The 13,735-nt window shown below is 33.3% G+C and overlaps 1 protein-coding gene across 1 annotated transcript in view; it reads right to left on the bottom strand.

The window, feature by feature from the left end:
• Positions 1–311: 311 nt before the first annotated feature.
• Positions 312–13,735, bottom strand: part of LOC148951043 (uncharacterized) — a 102,311-nt gene continuing 88,887 nt past the window's right edge. The window contains exons 11-12 of the mRNA XM_089090587.1: positions 5,966–6,150; positions 312–447 (exon numbers count right to left, since the gene is read on the bottom strand). Of these exons, the coding sequence (XP_088946713.1) occupies positions 373–447; positions 5,966–6,150 (260 nt within the window). The 3' untranslated portion in view covers positions 312–372. The remainder of the gene's footprint in view (positions 448–5,965; positions 6,151–13,735) is intronic.

Below are 13,735 nucleotides of genomic sequence, written 5' to 3' on the forward strand. Positions count from 1 at the left end.
AATGACGGAGCAATCATCTGGTAGAAGTTTATAGCGCTAACCAAAGTATTGACAGTTAGGCTTGATTTACTATTGTTAGTAAAGGACATCACGTGCTTTTAGATTACTTTCACACCTGCCAATAGATGGCAACAGCCGTGAATGAACTAAGACTTAGCTCATGACTACACTAGATACTAATTCTTGGCTAGATAATGGTGTCGATATTATGAAAATGTCAAAACAGATTGCGCTTATTTTAATTAGACTGGTCCGTCCAAAGCTGCCTGACAAGCGCTGAAAATGTACAGTAATTGAACTTCGGAAAAATGGCGAGGATAAAAATATTTATTCAGTTCCGGTAAAGCGACTAAAATAAGATTAAAAAAAAAATTACAAGCAATCTTCTTCAAGCCAAGCTACGACTTTGCCGTCAAAACCTGGTAATATTCCATCATCATCGGTTATCTAAAAAAAATGGAAGATAATTAATTAGTAGAGGTAATTTAAAAGAGATAAAGGCAAACATAAAGATATTACAAAGTTATATTGGATATCTTTCAAAATCTGGGGGAGGGATTTTTTTTATGAAAATACTAAAATTATTTTTGTGTTTTTCTCGAAATGTGTTTTTCTTACCCCCTACTCCCTCCTCGAAAAAAAAATTAAAAGTCCCCCAATAAAAAAAAAGATTCTGCATCGCTGTATTTTCGCTCATATCTTTGTTATGATCGGGAATGCAACAGTCTACCAAGTGAGGCACAAAAATCCTCGTCTATGTTTGATTTAGTGATCGTCTTCATTCTCCCTCGCTCTCACTCCTTCTTCACCTACTCCTATATCCTCCCTCTATCCTGGAACAAACTCTATTGTGTTGTACTGAATGTGTTTTTTTTTCTACATTGCAAAGTCTTTCGGTTTAAGCATGGTTATCCAATACATCTGTCGTTTTTAGTTGCACTATTACATAGTACAACATACATTGAGTCACGAGTCACTGTTCAACCAGTTAACACCGTAGTGCTTGCTATTGTCTACTCTATGAATGATGTAATGAAATAAATGAAGAATGATTATTGTCAAATTATCTGTATGGTGATCCAACGAAAACTTTATATAAGCTGATAAAAGACGATTTGAAAATACCCGCCTTTCACTAAACAAAACTCAAAAACTGAAATCATTAGATATTATTCCCCCAAAGTGATTTAAAGATGAAACTATTTGTGACATGGCATTAAAGCAATAGTGCACTTGAAAAAACAGAACAGTGGAAAAAAGTACTGATAAAGGACTGGTGGTTTCTTCTTTTGCCGGTAAGTCAGTTTTAGCCATTACTAAGTTAAGATGGGTAAGGAAAAAATAAAAGGAGTCGTCCAGATATTGATTCTAGCGAGGATATTACTACAAGCACAACAAATAAATCAGGAAACCCGGATATTCGGAAGCAAGTGACAACTCAGGTTTCATTACTGACGCTATCAGAGAACTTTGCGAAGATGATGGCCATTATGCGTGAAACTCGTAGCTCAGTCCAATCAACTGAACAGCGATTTATTGTAGTAGAAAATAGAATTCAAGCAATTGAATCGAAGCAAATAGCCTTACGGTCTGAATTCTCCGGTCTGATTTCACACATTTACGTGAGTGATGGTGTTCCTTTTTCTGTGAGAGAGGCAAGAAATAAATTTTATGAAAGAAAACTGTGTCTTAAATTGATGGGTATCATTTCATGGATATTAAACACAGTTCCACCATATCTTCAGTTCGAACGTCCGTGTGGTATGAAGTGAAGTTTACATGTAATCAATGGATTGAGGAACTAGCATTTAAGCCTCCCCCTTCCACAGCTTCCAGAGGTGCTAAGAAATGAGTGTTTTATTAAATGTGTTATTACTGACTAATCTAATATTGACCAATAATGTTATTATTGACAATAATAATTATTATTGACTTATTTATTGACTAATCGTCTTCTCTTTTTCGCTTGCTTTAGTCAAATAAATACAGAAAAGTTGATAAGGATGAAATTGAAAAAGTATTGGTTGCTGCTGCTATTTATTTGTAAGCAAATAACTTCACACTTTTGTTAATGAGAAAATTCTTTGAGTCAGTAGTAGCGGGCGGATGCCTTTTTGAATGGTTTTGCTTCGTGTCATGAAGCTTTCTTTAATATGTTTTTTAAAATTGTATGTTGGCTTTGACGGAATATATTGCATTACTTTGTTTTTTATTTGTCTAGGTCTAAATATATGTTTAGTAGATATTGATTTTTTTGCCGCCTCCACCCTATACCACCACCTGCATTAACTTTTATTGATAATGGTTAGAGATATTGTTTTACCTCCGGGGAACAGTAGTGTCATACAACTTGAAAGTCGAATGGTTAATTTTTCCAGCCAGTTTAATGAAACGATAAATAGAAATTTAGATATTAATGCTTCTGAGATTTTCACAAATGAACCATCAAGGTATATTTTTAAGGAGGATACACTACCCTTGTATTGTGATAAGTGTGATTACTTTGGCCTTAACATTTTTCATTTGAATTGTCAGGGACAGAGTTCTGCGCATAATTTCTTATCAGAATTAATGTCTTTCAGGTGATCGCTTTAACTAGAACGTGGTTAAAAGAAAATAACTCACAATTAGTGAATATCCCTGGTTACGATTATCGCAATGGCTGGATCTCCCTAAGGATTTAATAGGAGAAAATCTTACAATATATAGAGAGAATGTTTGCGAGTGTTTTGTTCTGCATGTTGCTTGAGAGAATTTGAACTTTTGTACTGTTGTGGTATATAGACCTCCACAGAGCCAGCTCCATAATCTTATGGATATATTTCAAGAACAATTAATGAAACTCCCGATTAAATCTATTCCATGTTTTATTATGGGGAACTTTAATATTGACATTATAGATCAGTCATTTGCTAGCATTCAATTTATTAATAGAAGTCTATCTACTCTGTTTCATCCTTGCATAAATATCCCTTAAAGAATTACAGTAACACCAACTAAGCTTCAAGATAATATCCTTTGTAATGGCCTTTGAGTCTTCCCAGGGTCCTTATTAACGATGTATCGACCACTTTGGAGTTTCAGCTAGCTTTAGAGCTGCAACAAAGAAGGTTAAAGGCAAAGAATCAAGGGTTCCTCAAGGGATCAATCAAGAATCAATCAAGGATCAAGGGATCAACCAAACTGCTATGGTAAAACTTAAAATTGATATAGAAAAGGTAGATTTGTATGAGGTTCTAGGCGAAGTTCAAGACGCAATTTCGAGGTTTGTTTTAATTTCTTACAGTTGCAGAGTTTGATACGTCAAGTAGTCACGTTGAAACCGTTCAATAGAAAACATTCAAATAAAAATCCCCTGTAATTTTGAAGCAAAATCACAAAATAAATCACAAAGATAAATTATTTAGAGCTCTAATAATTAACCCGACACAAGAAAACAAGCATTTATATAAAATTTATCGAAATAGGTTGGATACAATTTAAAAAATGAAAAAAAAAAGATTATTTTGAGAAAAAGTTTAAGGAAGTCGAAGAAAACCTGGGGACTAATAAGAGAAGTGATTGGATTAAAAATAAATGTGTAATGGATGAATTAATTAGTGCAGTGGGACAGACTAAAGATTGAAAAGGATATATGTAATGAATTTCAGAGTTATTTTTCGAATATTGGTCCGAATCTAGTTGTGTCAGTTGTACCTGTATGTGGTGATCCAACGTTCGAGTCCTTACTGAGGGACCCCATTGATGTATCTCTTCACCTTGGACTTGTAACAGTTGATGAACTTTAAAAAATTATTTATGGGTTGCGTAGTAATCAATCTGGTGGCGATCACATTACTTTAAAAACACTTAAATGTATTTTCCCTGTTATATCTCAAGATTTATGGGGGTTAATTAATGTGTTTTTGTCAAGGAGAATTTTCAGATTTTTTCAAAGTTGGCCATGTAACCCCTATTCATAATGTGGTATTCAAAATGACCCAGGAAACTATAGAACCGATATCTGTTTTACCGATCATTTCCCTTGTTTTAGAGAAGCGTTTTAGTAATAGAATGATGAGTTTTTTAGATGATGATACGTTACTGGTAGAGACACAATTTGAGTCCCGTAGAAAAAAAAGAGAACAGAATAGGCGATGATTTATTTGACAACTATTTTTAATAATGTATTAGATAAAAGTTTTAAAGTAGGTGCTGTATTTTTAGATGTGATGAAAGCTTTCGACACTGTGGATCACAAACTTCCACTTAAGAAGTGTGAGGTGTATGGTTTGAGGGGATACTCGTTTAATTTTTTAAGAAGTTTTTTAAGTAATCGTTATCAGTATGTCCAACTAAATGGTTCTTCTTCAGAAAAAAAACTGTGTTGAAATAGGTGTTCCGCAAGGATCGTGTCTTGGTCCAATATTCTTCTTGATATTTATTAATGATTTACCAATTTGTCTAAATAATTTTTGCTTATGACACAACAGCCATTAGCACAGATAAGACAGCAGAGCTGCTGCATATTTCTATGAAGGAATCAGTTAATGGAATTATAGCATGGCTGAGGGTAAATAAACTAAGAATTAACATGGCTAAGTCTAATTTTATTATTCTCGCGATCGCCGGACTTTATGTTTATATGTTTTGTCAATAAATCCTTCTCTCTCTCTCTCTCTCTCTCTCTCTATAATGTCTTTGTCTTAAAAAAACTAAATTGTGTACAGATGAATGGAGGTTTCGGAACAATAAAAACAAAGTAGTATTCTTGAGAGGCAAATCAGCTTTCAAAAGTCAAATTCTTTTGTCAGAAAGTTTACTTCTACTGCTACTACAACTCCCTGCAGTGACCTGTCACTTGAGACAAACACAGCTACGGACGTTCTTTCCCCACCTCAATCTATTCAAAGCTTTACTCTTCCCTCTCTACCCTAAGGTCCCAATCCTTTCTTGTATCCTTTTCTTTCAATCCTTTCTTATAGCAGCTTCCCATCTCATTATGGTACAGCCTATTTTTCCTTGGGCTGCATACAACAGTCCACTTGAGTCTTAATTCACCTAAGAACACAAGTGACGTTTCAAACAGTCCGTCGTAGCGAACTGTAAATAAGGAGTATGTTGATTCTAAATATATAAGATCTATTAACCTTAAAGTTACCCATCAAAGGCTATGAACCTTTGAGAAAATTTGCCTGATTTTCGAAAAGGGGGACATACCCCCAAAAAGTAAAAAAATCTTAATGAATATAACACCATCAAGAAGCTGCCGGGAACTAGAGAACAACAAAACAGATTTGGAAAGCAACTATAAATGGAGAAACAAAAAAGGGCAGTTTATCTTCAAATAAAATGTGCTCACATCATCAGAACTTGATTTTAGTTTTTTAACAGATTTGCGGAAGAGCTAAAGCAAGCAAATTTGAATAAAAAGCATGCATTGAATAACTTATTTTGGAAAATATTTTGGAATAATGGTCTTACTAAGAGACTGGAGCAATAGGACAGTTTGCATTCAACAGTCTATACAACCTTGCAGAATTAATTGCCAGGTCCCATTCTTTCTTATTCGTGAGACAATCTCATCTTTCTTGTCATCTAGATCACAAACTTTTTTGAAACGTCGCTTAAATTTTTGGCTTGTTTCAAACACGTTATAAGAACACTTGATCAAGATAATATACTATAAGGTTAATGAAAAAAAAAAAATCCAAAATATAGTTATCTTCCCAATGTCACTCTCAAATGGAAAAAAAGAAAGAAATTATATGAACAAAGTTGTCATGGATAGCTTCCGGAAACTATTTTTGGTGGGTAAATATCTTTTTTTTTTCAAAAATATCCTTGTTAATGTAGTGTTGTATCTTAAAATTTTTTGTTCGGGAGACATGTAAATGCGTGCCAGAATAATAAGTTAAGGGTATCTATGATGTTGTTAGCCAGTATTCATTCTATTATCCTATTTTGAATACAAGATGAACTTTACCTCCTGCTTAACAAAGCCATAATCAGGATCAGGAGTTTTGAACAAGAAACGGTATCGATTTGGTCGGTCAATGGCCATCTTAAAGTCTCGGAGCACAACCTCTCCTAGTCGACCTTGTAAAATGATTAGAAAAGGAGTAAGAGAGCGATCGGTAAAGTATAAAGCTTTTGTCGTTTCTTGAGGACCTAGAAGTGATGCAAATTTTATTATGATGCAAAGTGATGCATCACCTAGAAGTGATGCATCAGACGTTATCAGAAGCATTAAACGTCAGATTCAAAATCAGTCAAGAAGAAGAAAGCTTGCAAGGATCCAAAGCCACGAAATAAATTTAACTAAAATAAATAAGTTTCTATAAAAAAGTATCTATAAAATTTTTCTATATATTTTTAGAATTCTAGAAGGTGCATATAAAAATATATAGAATTTATAGAAATAGAAACATCTATAGAGAATAAAATTTCTATAAGAACGTTGTCGGTCATAAAAGAAAAGGTCGTAATTTTTTTTTTTTTTTTTTTTTTTTTTTTTTTTTTGGAAAATGTGTGCGAAACTGAAAAATATTTCTTTAGTGGGTTTTAACAAATTGGATGACTTAGTGTGAATAAAATTGCTTAATAGAAGCCAGAGAAGATCAGTCATGATTGTAACAACGAATGTTTCAAACCAACTACCTCCGAGATTACCGAATATAGTTGTAAATAATTTCATAGACAACAATGGCTCTCCAATTATAAATAAAATTCATTAAATAAATACAGGTTAGTTTTTTAATTAAGACAGCGCAAAAATGTATATACTAATATTCCCGCAAAAAAAAATCAAACAAACACAAAGATAACATTAATCCGCATCCGTGAACTTTCTTCTGACAAAAAATAGATGTCCGAATTTTTTTCAGATAGGAGCTTGAAACCCCTACCGTCGGGTTTTCTGATTTACTGAATCTGATCGTGTGATTTTCATTAAGATATTTTGGATTTTGGGGGGTATTCTCCTTTTTTTGAAAAATCAGGCAATTTTTCATAGGTTCGTAGCTTTTGATAGGTAACATTAAACTTAATGAATTTTAAATATTTGGAATGAGCATAAAAATCCAATTCTTCCATTGTATCTATTGTTATCATAATCCCGTTTTTAGAGTTTCGGTTACCATTCGGCTGAATCGCTCCTTACTTACAGTTCGTTTCCCAAACTGTTTGATTTTCTTATATATTTTAACAGTTCAGTCTATTTTTGCTCTTTTCGTTTACAAAGGCTTTCAGAAGTAAAGCCACTGCTGGGAAATAAAACCTATCAATTGTATTGGAATTGTTATTATTTTTATACCTGGTGTTATAACGTATGTTGCTATGATACTTTTCATCCAAGATAGACGCATAAAGATAAAACATGGCATTTTTACAACCTCTTCAAAGTCCTTACCGGTAGCCAAAGACAAGAGAAATCCTATCAGAAATTGGGAGTGTTGAAAAACAAAGACTTCAAACAGACATAACTCAATGACACTACAAAATAAGCAGCAAAAATAGCTGAAAGTAAAGCAGAATGGAGATTAAAAAAATATATATAAAAAAATGTAAATATACAATTGAGTTTTTGTCCTGTTTGGTCTGCTTGGCTTTAGATCTTTCACATTCGAGTTCCCCCACTTATCAGCTTTTATTACTCTTTGGATACTAATTCTTTAAGTTAAGCAACAATAACAGCGAAGACTTTTGGGAAGAACAGAGATCAACAGAGATTCGAGCACTAAAAAGAGAAAGCTCCAGACTTCATATTCTTCTTCATTGTTGCGGAGTGATAGTCATCATAAACGAAAAATGTGTATTTTTAGGAGCAGTATTACTGGGAGGCTTGTTGCATTTTCGGAATTTTTATATCAAGCCATAAGAAATATTCAAATACAATCAAGATAATCAAAAGATAGACGGGGAGCGAAGTATGCATCTAGCAGCAGGATCAATTGAGTGGGGTGCCCGTGTCCTTCTAGATTTTTTAGCCTCAGCCTCTCCCCAGGTTTTTAAAGATACATTTGAGGGCGACTTTTATTAAAAATCCCTTTTATTGGTATTTCCAATGAAACTTCTTTTTTTTAAGTCGAATTCCCTCCCCCTCCTGATTTTTCAAGAATTTGTTTTTATTTTTTAGCAAAGCCCATTTGAAAATATAAAAACAAGTTCTCTCATCATTTAGCATTAAAATAAATGCTTAGAATTCTTACATAAAATAATTGGAGAGAAATGAAGTAGAACATTAAAACCGAAATATTCACAGATTTGGTAGCCCTATGTTCAGCATATTTGAAATGAGAACAAAATCCCCTCAAATTTATATAAAAGAAATGACAAGTGACCCAAATGCGTGTCAAACAAATATTTTCTGTACTAAGCAGTGATTCTATAAACACCGATTAATCGTGCTATCTCAATATTTTCTGGAAATCTCACGATGTCAAATCCACTTTCAAGGTCTGCCGGCAAACAGCCAATACCAAGTAAATTTAAGTCAATAATCCAGAAAAAATTAACGTCAGTTTTATTCGGTATTTTAAAAATATAGCTCAAGCTTATATAGCTCAAATTGCAGACTTTGAACAAAATTGTTTTGTAATAGAATATTTTTTTTTACAAATTCACACCCTCGTACTAGATACTTGCCCCCTCCCCTAGAATTCGAAAAATACCGTTTTTAGTATTTTCATTGAACAATACCCTTTAAATATGACGTGCACAATTTCGGAGACCATACAGCCTTTCCATGACATATGCAGTGACCGTCATCAGCAGTAAAACTTCTGATCAGGACTTTTACTACTGATGGCGGTCACTGCAAATGTGACCGAAATATCTATTAGTTTTTGTGAAATTTTATTACTGTTCGTGAAAATCACTGTCATCTAAAAGGAGTTTATCCCTATTTGAATTAGTTATTTATCACAATACCCTTTTTTGGAGTTTGAATTGAAAAGAAGAAAAACAAACAAAATTACCAATCCCCCATCCTGTAATATTTCTTGAATATAAAACATTTCCTTCAAAAGAAAATAGAGTGACATTAAATTTTCCCAAATGAGGGTAGCTATCCCTCCCTAGTTCCCTAGTCCTCCCCTGTTTACGCTGAAGTTTTACCCTTGCATAACTGAAATTTTTTCTGAGTTCAACAGAACAACTATTTGATAATTATGCGGAACTTTACTTTATTTTCTGACTTCAATACATTTTTAACCAACTAATTTACTGATTATCAACAAAACCTTTTACTGATTTACTCAATCAAGTACGCAGCATGCTCTGTGGGGTACACGAGGGGATACAAGCAATAAAAAGGATAAGGACGGTTCAAACCCCTACTCCCCCCCCTGAATACGGCCTTGGATAAGGATAAAATTCCTCCAGAGCCATTGCTAGCGCATAAGGCGTCGAGTCAAGGTTCCGCTTCCTCGATATACGCAACACTAAATTTTTGATTCAATTCTTTTTCTCCACTTCTCCACGCACCTGTTAGAAAAAAGGAAATTTTCAACTACCCGAGTTGAAATCCGAGGATAAAATAATTCTTGTTACGTTTCGCTGAAAAATCTCAGGCACCAGTTTCAACAGGGACGCGAATATGGAAAAAGTAGTCAATATTCTACATAATAAAAACAAGGATTGATTTATTTGGGTCTCAAGACGAATTCCTATTCGTCTCTTTTGTTGTTCCGATTCGTTCCTCGATCCGTCTCCGACAGACCCTTGGTTCGTTGAATCCTGACCATCTGGAAAACGCATAGGAAAGTTTTCTGCGAGTCTACAGAGATCTGCTGATTTTAAGCCAAAGAAAGGAGAGCCACCTGATTGAGAGCCACAAAAGAGATCCACCCAAATTCGGCAAGCGATAGAAAAAACGGAAATGGAAGCACTGGTACTAAGATGAGTATTACTTAATTAATTACTAAATTACTTAATTACTTAATTGTCACAAAGATATTTCACATTACTACGTCTTATAAAAAAGTTAGGTAAAAAATGTGAAAATAGAATTTGTTTTTAATCGATGTAATAAGTTTTATTGAAAAGTTGAGCTAACAAAAGCTGAGTTTTTAAACCCTAAAAAGTTTTTTCTATTACCATTGCAATATACATCAACTCTGCGTTTAATTTTTGGAGCTGATAACTCCAATAAAACTAAAAAAAAATTCGAAGAAATTGTATGACTTACAAAATTTAGTTTCAATTATTTGCAATAAGTTATTTTTAATATTATTAAAAACAAAGAAAAGAAAAAAACAACAAAAAAGAAAAAATATACTAAAAAATATAAAAAACAATATAAAACAATAGAAGTATAAGAAAGGAAAGAATTTTATTTCATATATCTTTTTATCTTTTTTTATATTTTTATTTTATTATATTATCTTATATTATTTTTATAAGAAAAGGATACCTACTTTAAGGTGTTACGTTTAAAATACGTCGTATATGGGAAATAAGAACAACCAAGTATACAACTAGAAACTCAACATTTAGTCAAACAGTTCGTGGTAACGAACTGTAAGTAAGGAGCGACCCGGCTCAATGGTAACCGAAACTCTAAAAAACGGAATTTTGGTACCAATAGATACATCAAAAGAATCAGATTTTAATTCTGATTTCAAAAATATAAGTTTCATCAAGTTTAATTATACCCATCAAAAGTTACACGCCTGAGACAATTTGGCTGATTTTCAAAAAAGGGGGAAAGACCCCCTAAAAGTTATAGAACCTTAATGAAATTCACACCATCATATTCAGCGTATCAGATAACTCTACTGCAGAGGTTTCAAGCTCCTATCTACTAAAATGTGGAATTATGCATTTTTTGCCGGGAGAAAGATCCCGGATGCGTGTTTTTTTTTTTTTTTGTTTTTTTTTTCCCAGGGGTAATCGTATTTCCCCAGTGGTTCTAGAATATCGTAGGTGGGCTCATTGGAACGGAAATCAAAATTTATTGTGCCTTTTTTAATTTACCAAAAAAATGGAGGGCAACTAGGCCCCTTCCCACGCTCATTTTTTTCTCAAAGTCACCCAATTAAAATTTTGAGATAGCCATTGTGTTTAGCATAGTCGAAAATCTAATAAATATGTCTTTTAAAATGACTTAATCCCCCACAGTTCCCGGGGGACGGGCTGCAAGTTATGAACTTTGCCCAGTGCTTACATATTGTATTGGTTATTGGGATGTATACCGACATTTTCAGGAATGATTTTTTTCTGGTGGGGGGGGGGGGGGGCTGGAGGAGGGGGTTGCGCGGAAGAATATTTCCGTGGAGGATTTATCTTTGGGGCAAGGGACATTTATATGAAGGGGGCGCCGGATTTCCAAGCATTATTTAAAAAACGATTAGAAATTAAATAAAAAAAAAACAAGTACTTTCAACTGAAAGTGAGAAGCAAGATTAGAATTTAAAACGAACAGAAATTATTACGTGTATGAGGGTGTCATCCCCAACGTCAAAATCTTACTCTTTACGCTACAGTTTTTTTTTTAGTGCTTTCAAAAGAGAGATATATTATAATTAAAAGGCCGTCGGTATTATGGGGGTTGTTGCTTTAATATTGTTTTAAATTTTAACGAAAATAGAGTGTTATTGAATAAGGGTACAATCCCATCATATACGTAATAACATATACTTAATAAAAAAAAAACAATAAAAAAAAAACAAGCGATACAGCTCAATAGTTGTCAAAAATTTTAAAAACGGAAATTTGATGTCAATAAATGTATCAAAAGAATGGGCTTATAATACTGATTCTAAATATATAAATATTATTAAGTTTAGTATTACTCATCAAAGGCTAAGAGCCTCAGAAAACTCACCTGATTTTTTAAAGAGGGGGAAACATCCCCTAAAAGTGAAAAATTTTTAATGAAAATCACACCGTCAGATTCAGCGTATCAGAAAACCCTATAACATAGGTTTCAAGCTCATATCTGCAAAAATCTGCAACTTTGTATTTTTTGCCAGAAGAAAACTATACGAATATGGAAGTTCGTTACGTAAAATAATTTGTAAATTACGTCAGAACCAAATTTAGAGACAGCCATTTAGCAAAAGAAAAGTCAATTTTTTATGCAAATTTTGTTTACTTATTCAATGACGGTGAACCAAAATAAAACCTGTATTAACTAAAAATCGATAAGAAATTAAATAAAAAGAAACAAGTTTTTTAAACTGAAAGTAAGGAGCGACATTAAAACTTAAAACGAACAGAAATTATTCCGTATATGAAAGGGCTATCCCCTCCTCAACGCTTCGCTCTTTACACTAAAGTTTGACTCTGTCTCACAACTTTATTTTTTAAAACAATAAAAAACTTTAGCGTAAAGAGCGAGGCGTTGAGGAGGGGACAGCCCCTTTCATATACGGAATAATTTCTGTTCGTTTTAAGTTTTAATGTCGCTCCTTACTTTCAGTTTAAAAAACTTGTTTTTTTTTATTTAATTTACAATTAGAAGACACACAAAACTGCCACCTTCATTGGAAATATATCTTACATTTAGCCAAGATTAAAGAAGAAAATTTGTATCAAGACTTTGAATGAGCTTTATCATTGAACTCTCTGTGAATGACCCGAATATTAATTATTTTGTTTCTATAAATATGTTAGTTTCAATTTTAATACTTTAGTATTACCACTGATGACGGTCGCTGCATATGTGATATGCAGCGTATGCATATGTGATGCATATGTGACGGTCGCTGCATATGTGATCGAAAAATTTAGACTTTCGTAACTGTTTTCATTGTCTAAATAAATGGATTTATCCCCATTTGAATGTTTATTTGTTCATCATAGAAAGGCAGCGCGGTCTGAGAAAATAATACCTACTTTAAGGTGTTACATCGAATAATAGCTATGCTAAGTCCTGTATTTCTAGGTCCCAGCAGCAGCTGAGATTGAACCTTGGACCCAGTATTGTCAAGTAGAGACCCATCCACTCTGCCAACACAAGTTGTAGTAAGTTTAAATTCTGGATATCTCATGGTGTAAATTCTGGATACCTCCAAATATACTTGGGAATTACACTCCTCCTTCACGTGAACTGTGGTTAAAAACTAAACCTTCTTCACGATATTTTTCGTTTACTCCCACCTTCTATTTCGAAAATGCTTTCACAATAACATATACTTTCTAAAAAAAAAGGCTATACTATACTTTCTAGAAAAAAAACTATACTTTCTAAAAAAAAAGGCTGGCAGCCATTTTTCTGCTATTTTTTTTTTTATTAGAAAAGACATCCTAAAAAAAAATTTGTTTTTACACCAACAGAACAAACGAGAATGGTTTCGACAAATTTTGTTCGATGGGTGTTTTATGCTGACAGGGCTTTTTATACAGACTATCTTGTTTTCTATATATGTTAATATTTTTTTCTGTGCAATGAAAAATTCTCAAAAGCTTTTCGACAGAAAATCTTATCCAAAGCCAGCACATTCGCTGACGATAGCTTAGGATACTCCCAACTTAGGCTACATAATTCAGAAGATTTAAGTCTATTTTAACAGCAATGGCCTAGCTCTTAATGCCTTTGCGTTCTGTTTTCGGGAAAACACTTAAATAGCTTGCAGATATTACCAAAATTACCGTAAAAAATATCTGACTTACCCAGAAATCTTTTTTTTTTCGTATACTTCCGAACTATTGGCTTGTTTTGTGTCTGATTAGACAGAAGATTTGGTTTTTGACCATAATACTAACTTTTGCAAATGACATATATCTAGGAAACTAGATATCTAGAAATACT

The sequence above is a fragment of the Artemia sp. Qi Xiang Cuo genome, chromosome 6, assembly GCF_049724085.1.
Source record: "Artemia sp. Qi Xiang Cuo chromosome 6, ASM4972408v1, whole genome shotgun sequence".
Taxonomy (NCBI): domain Eukaryota; kingdom Metazoa; phylum Arthropoda; class Branchiopoda; order Anostraca; family Artemiidae; genus Artemia; species Artemia sp. Qi Xiang Cuo.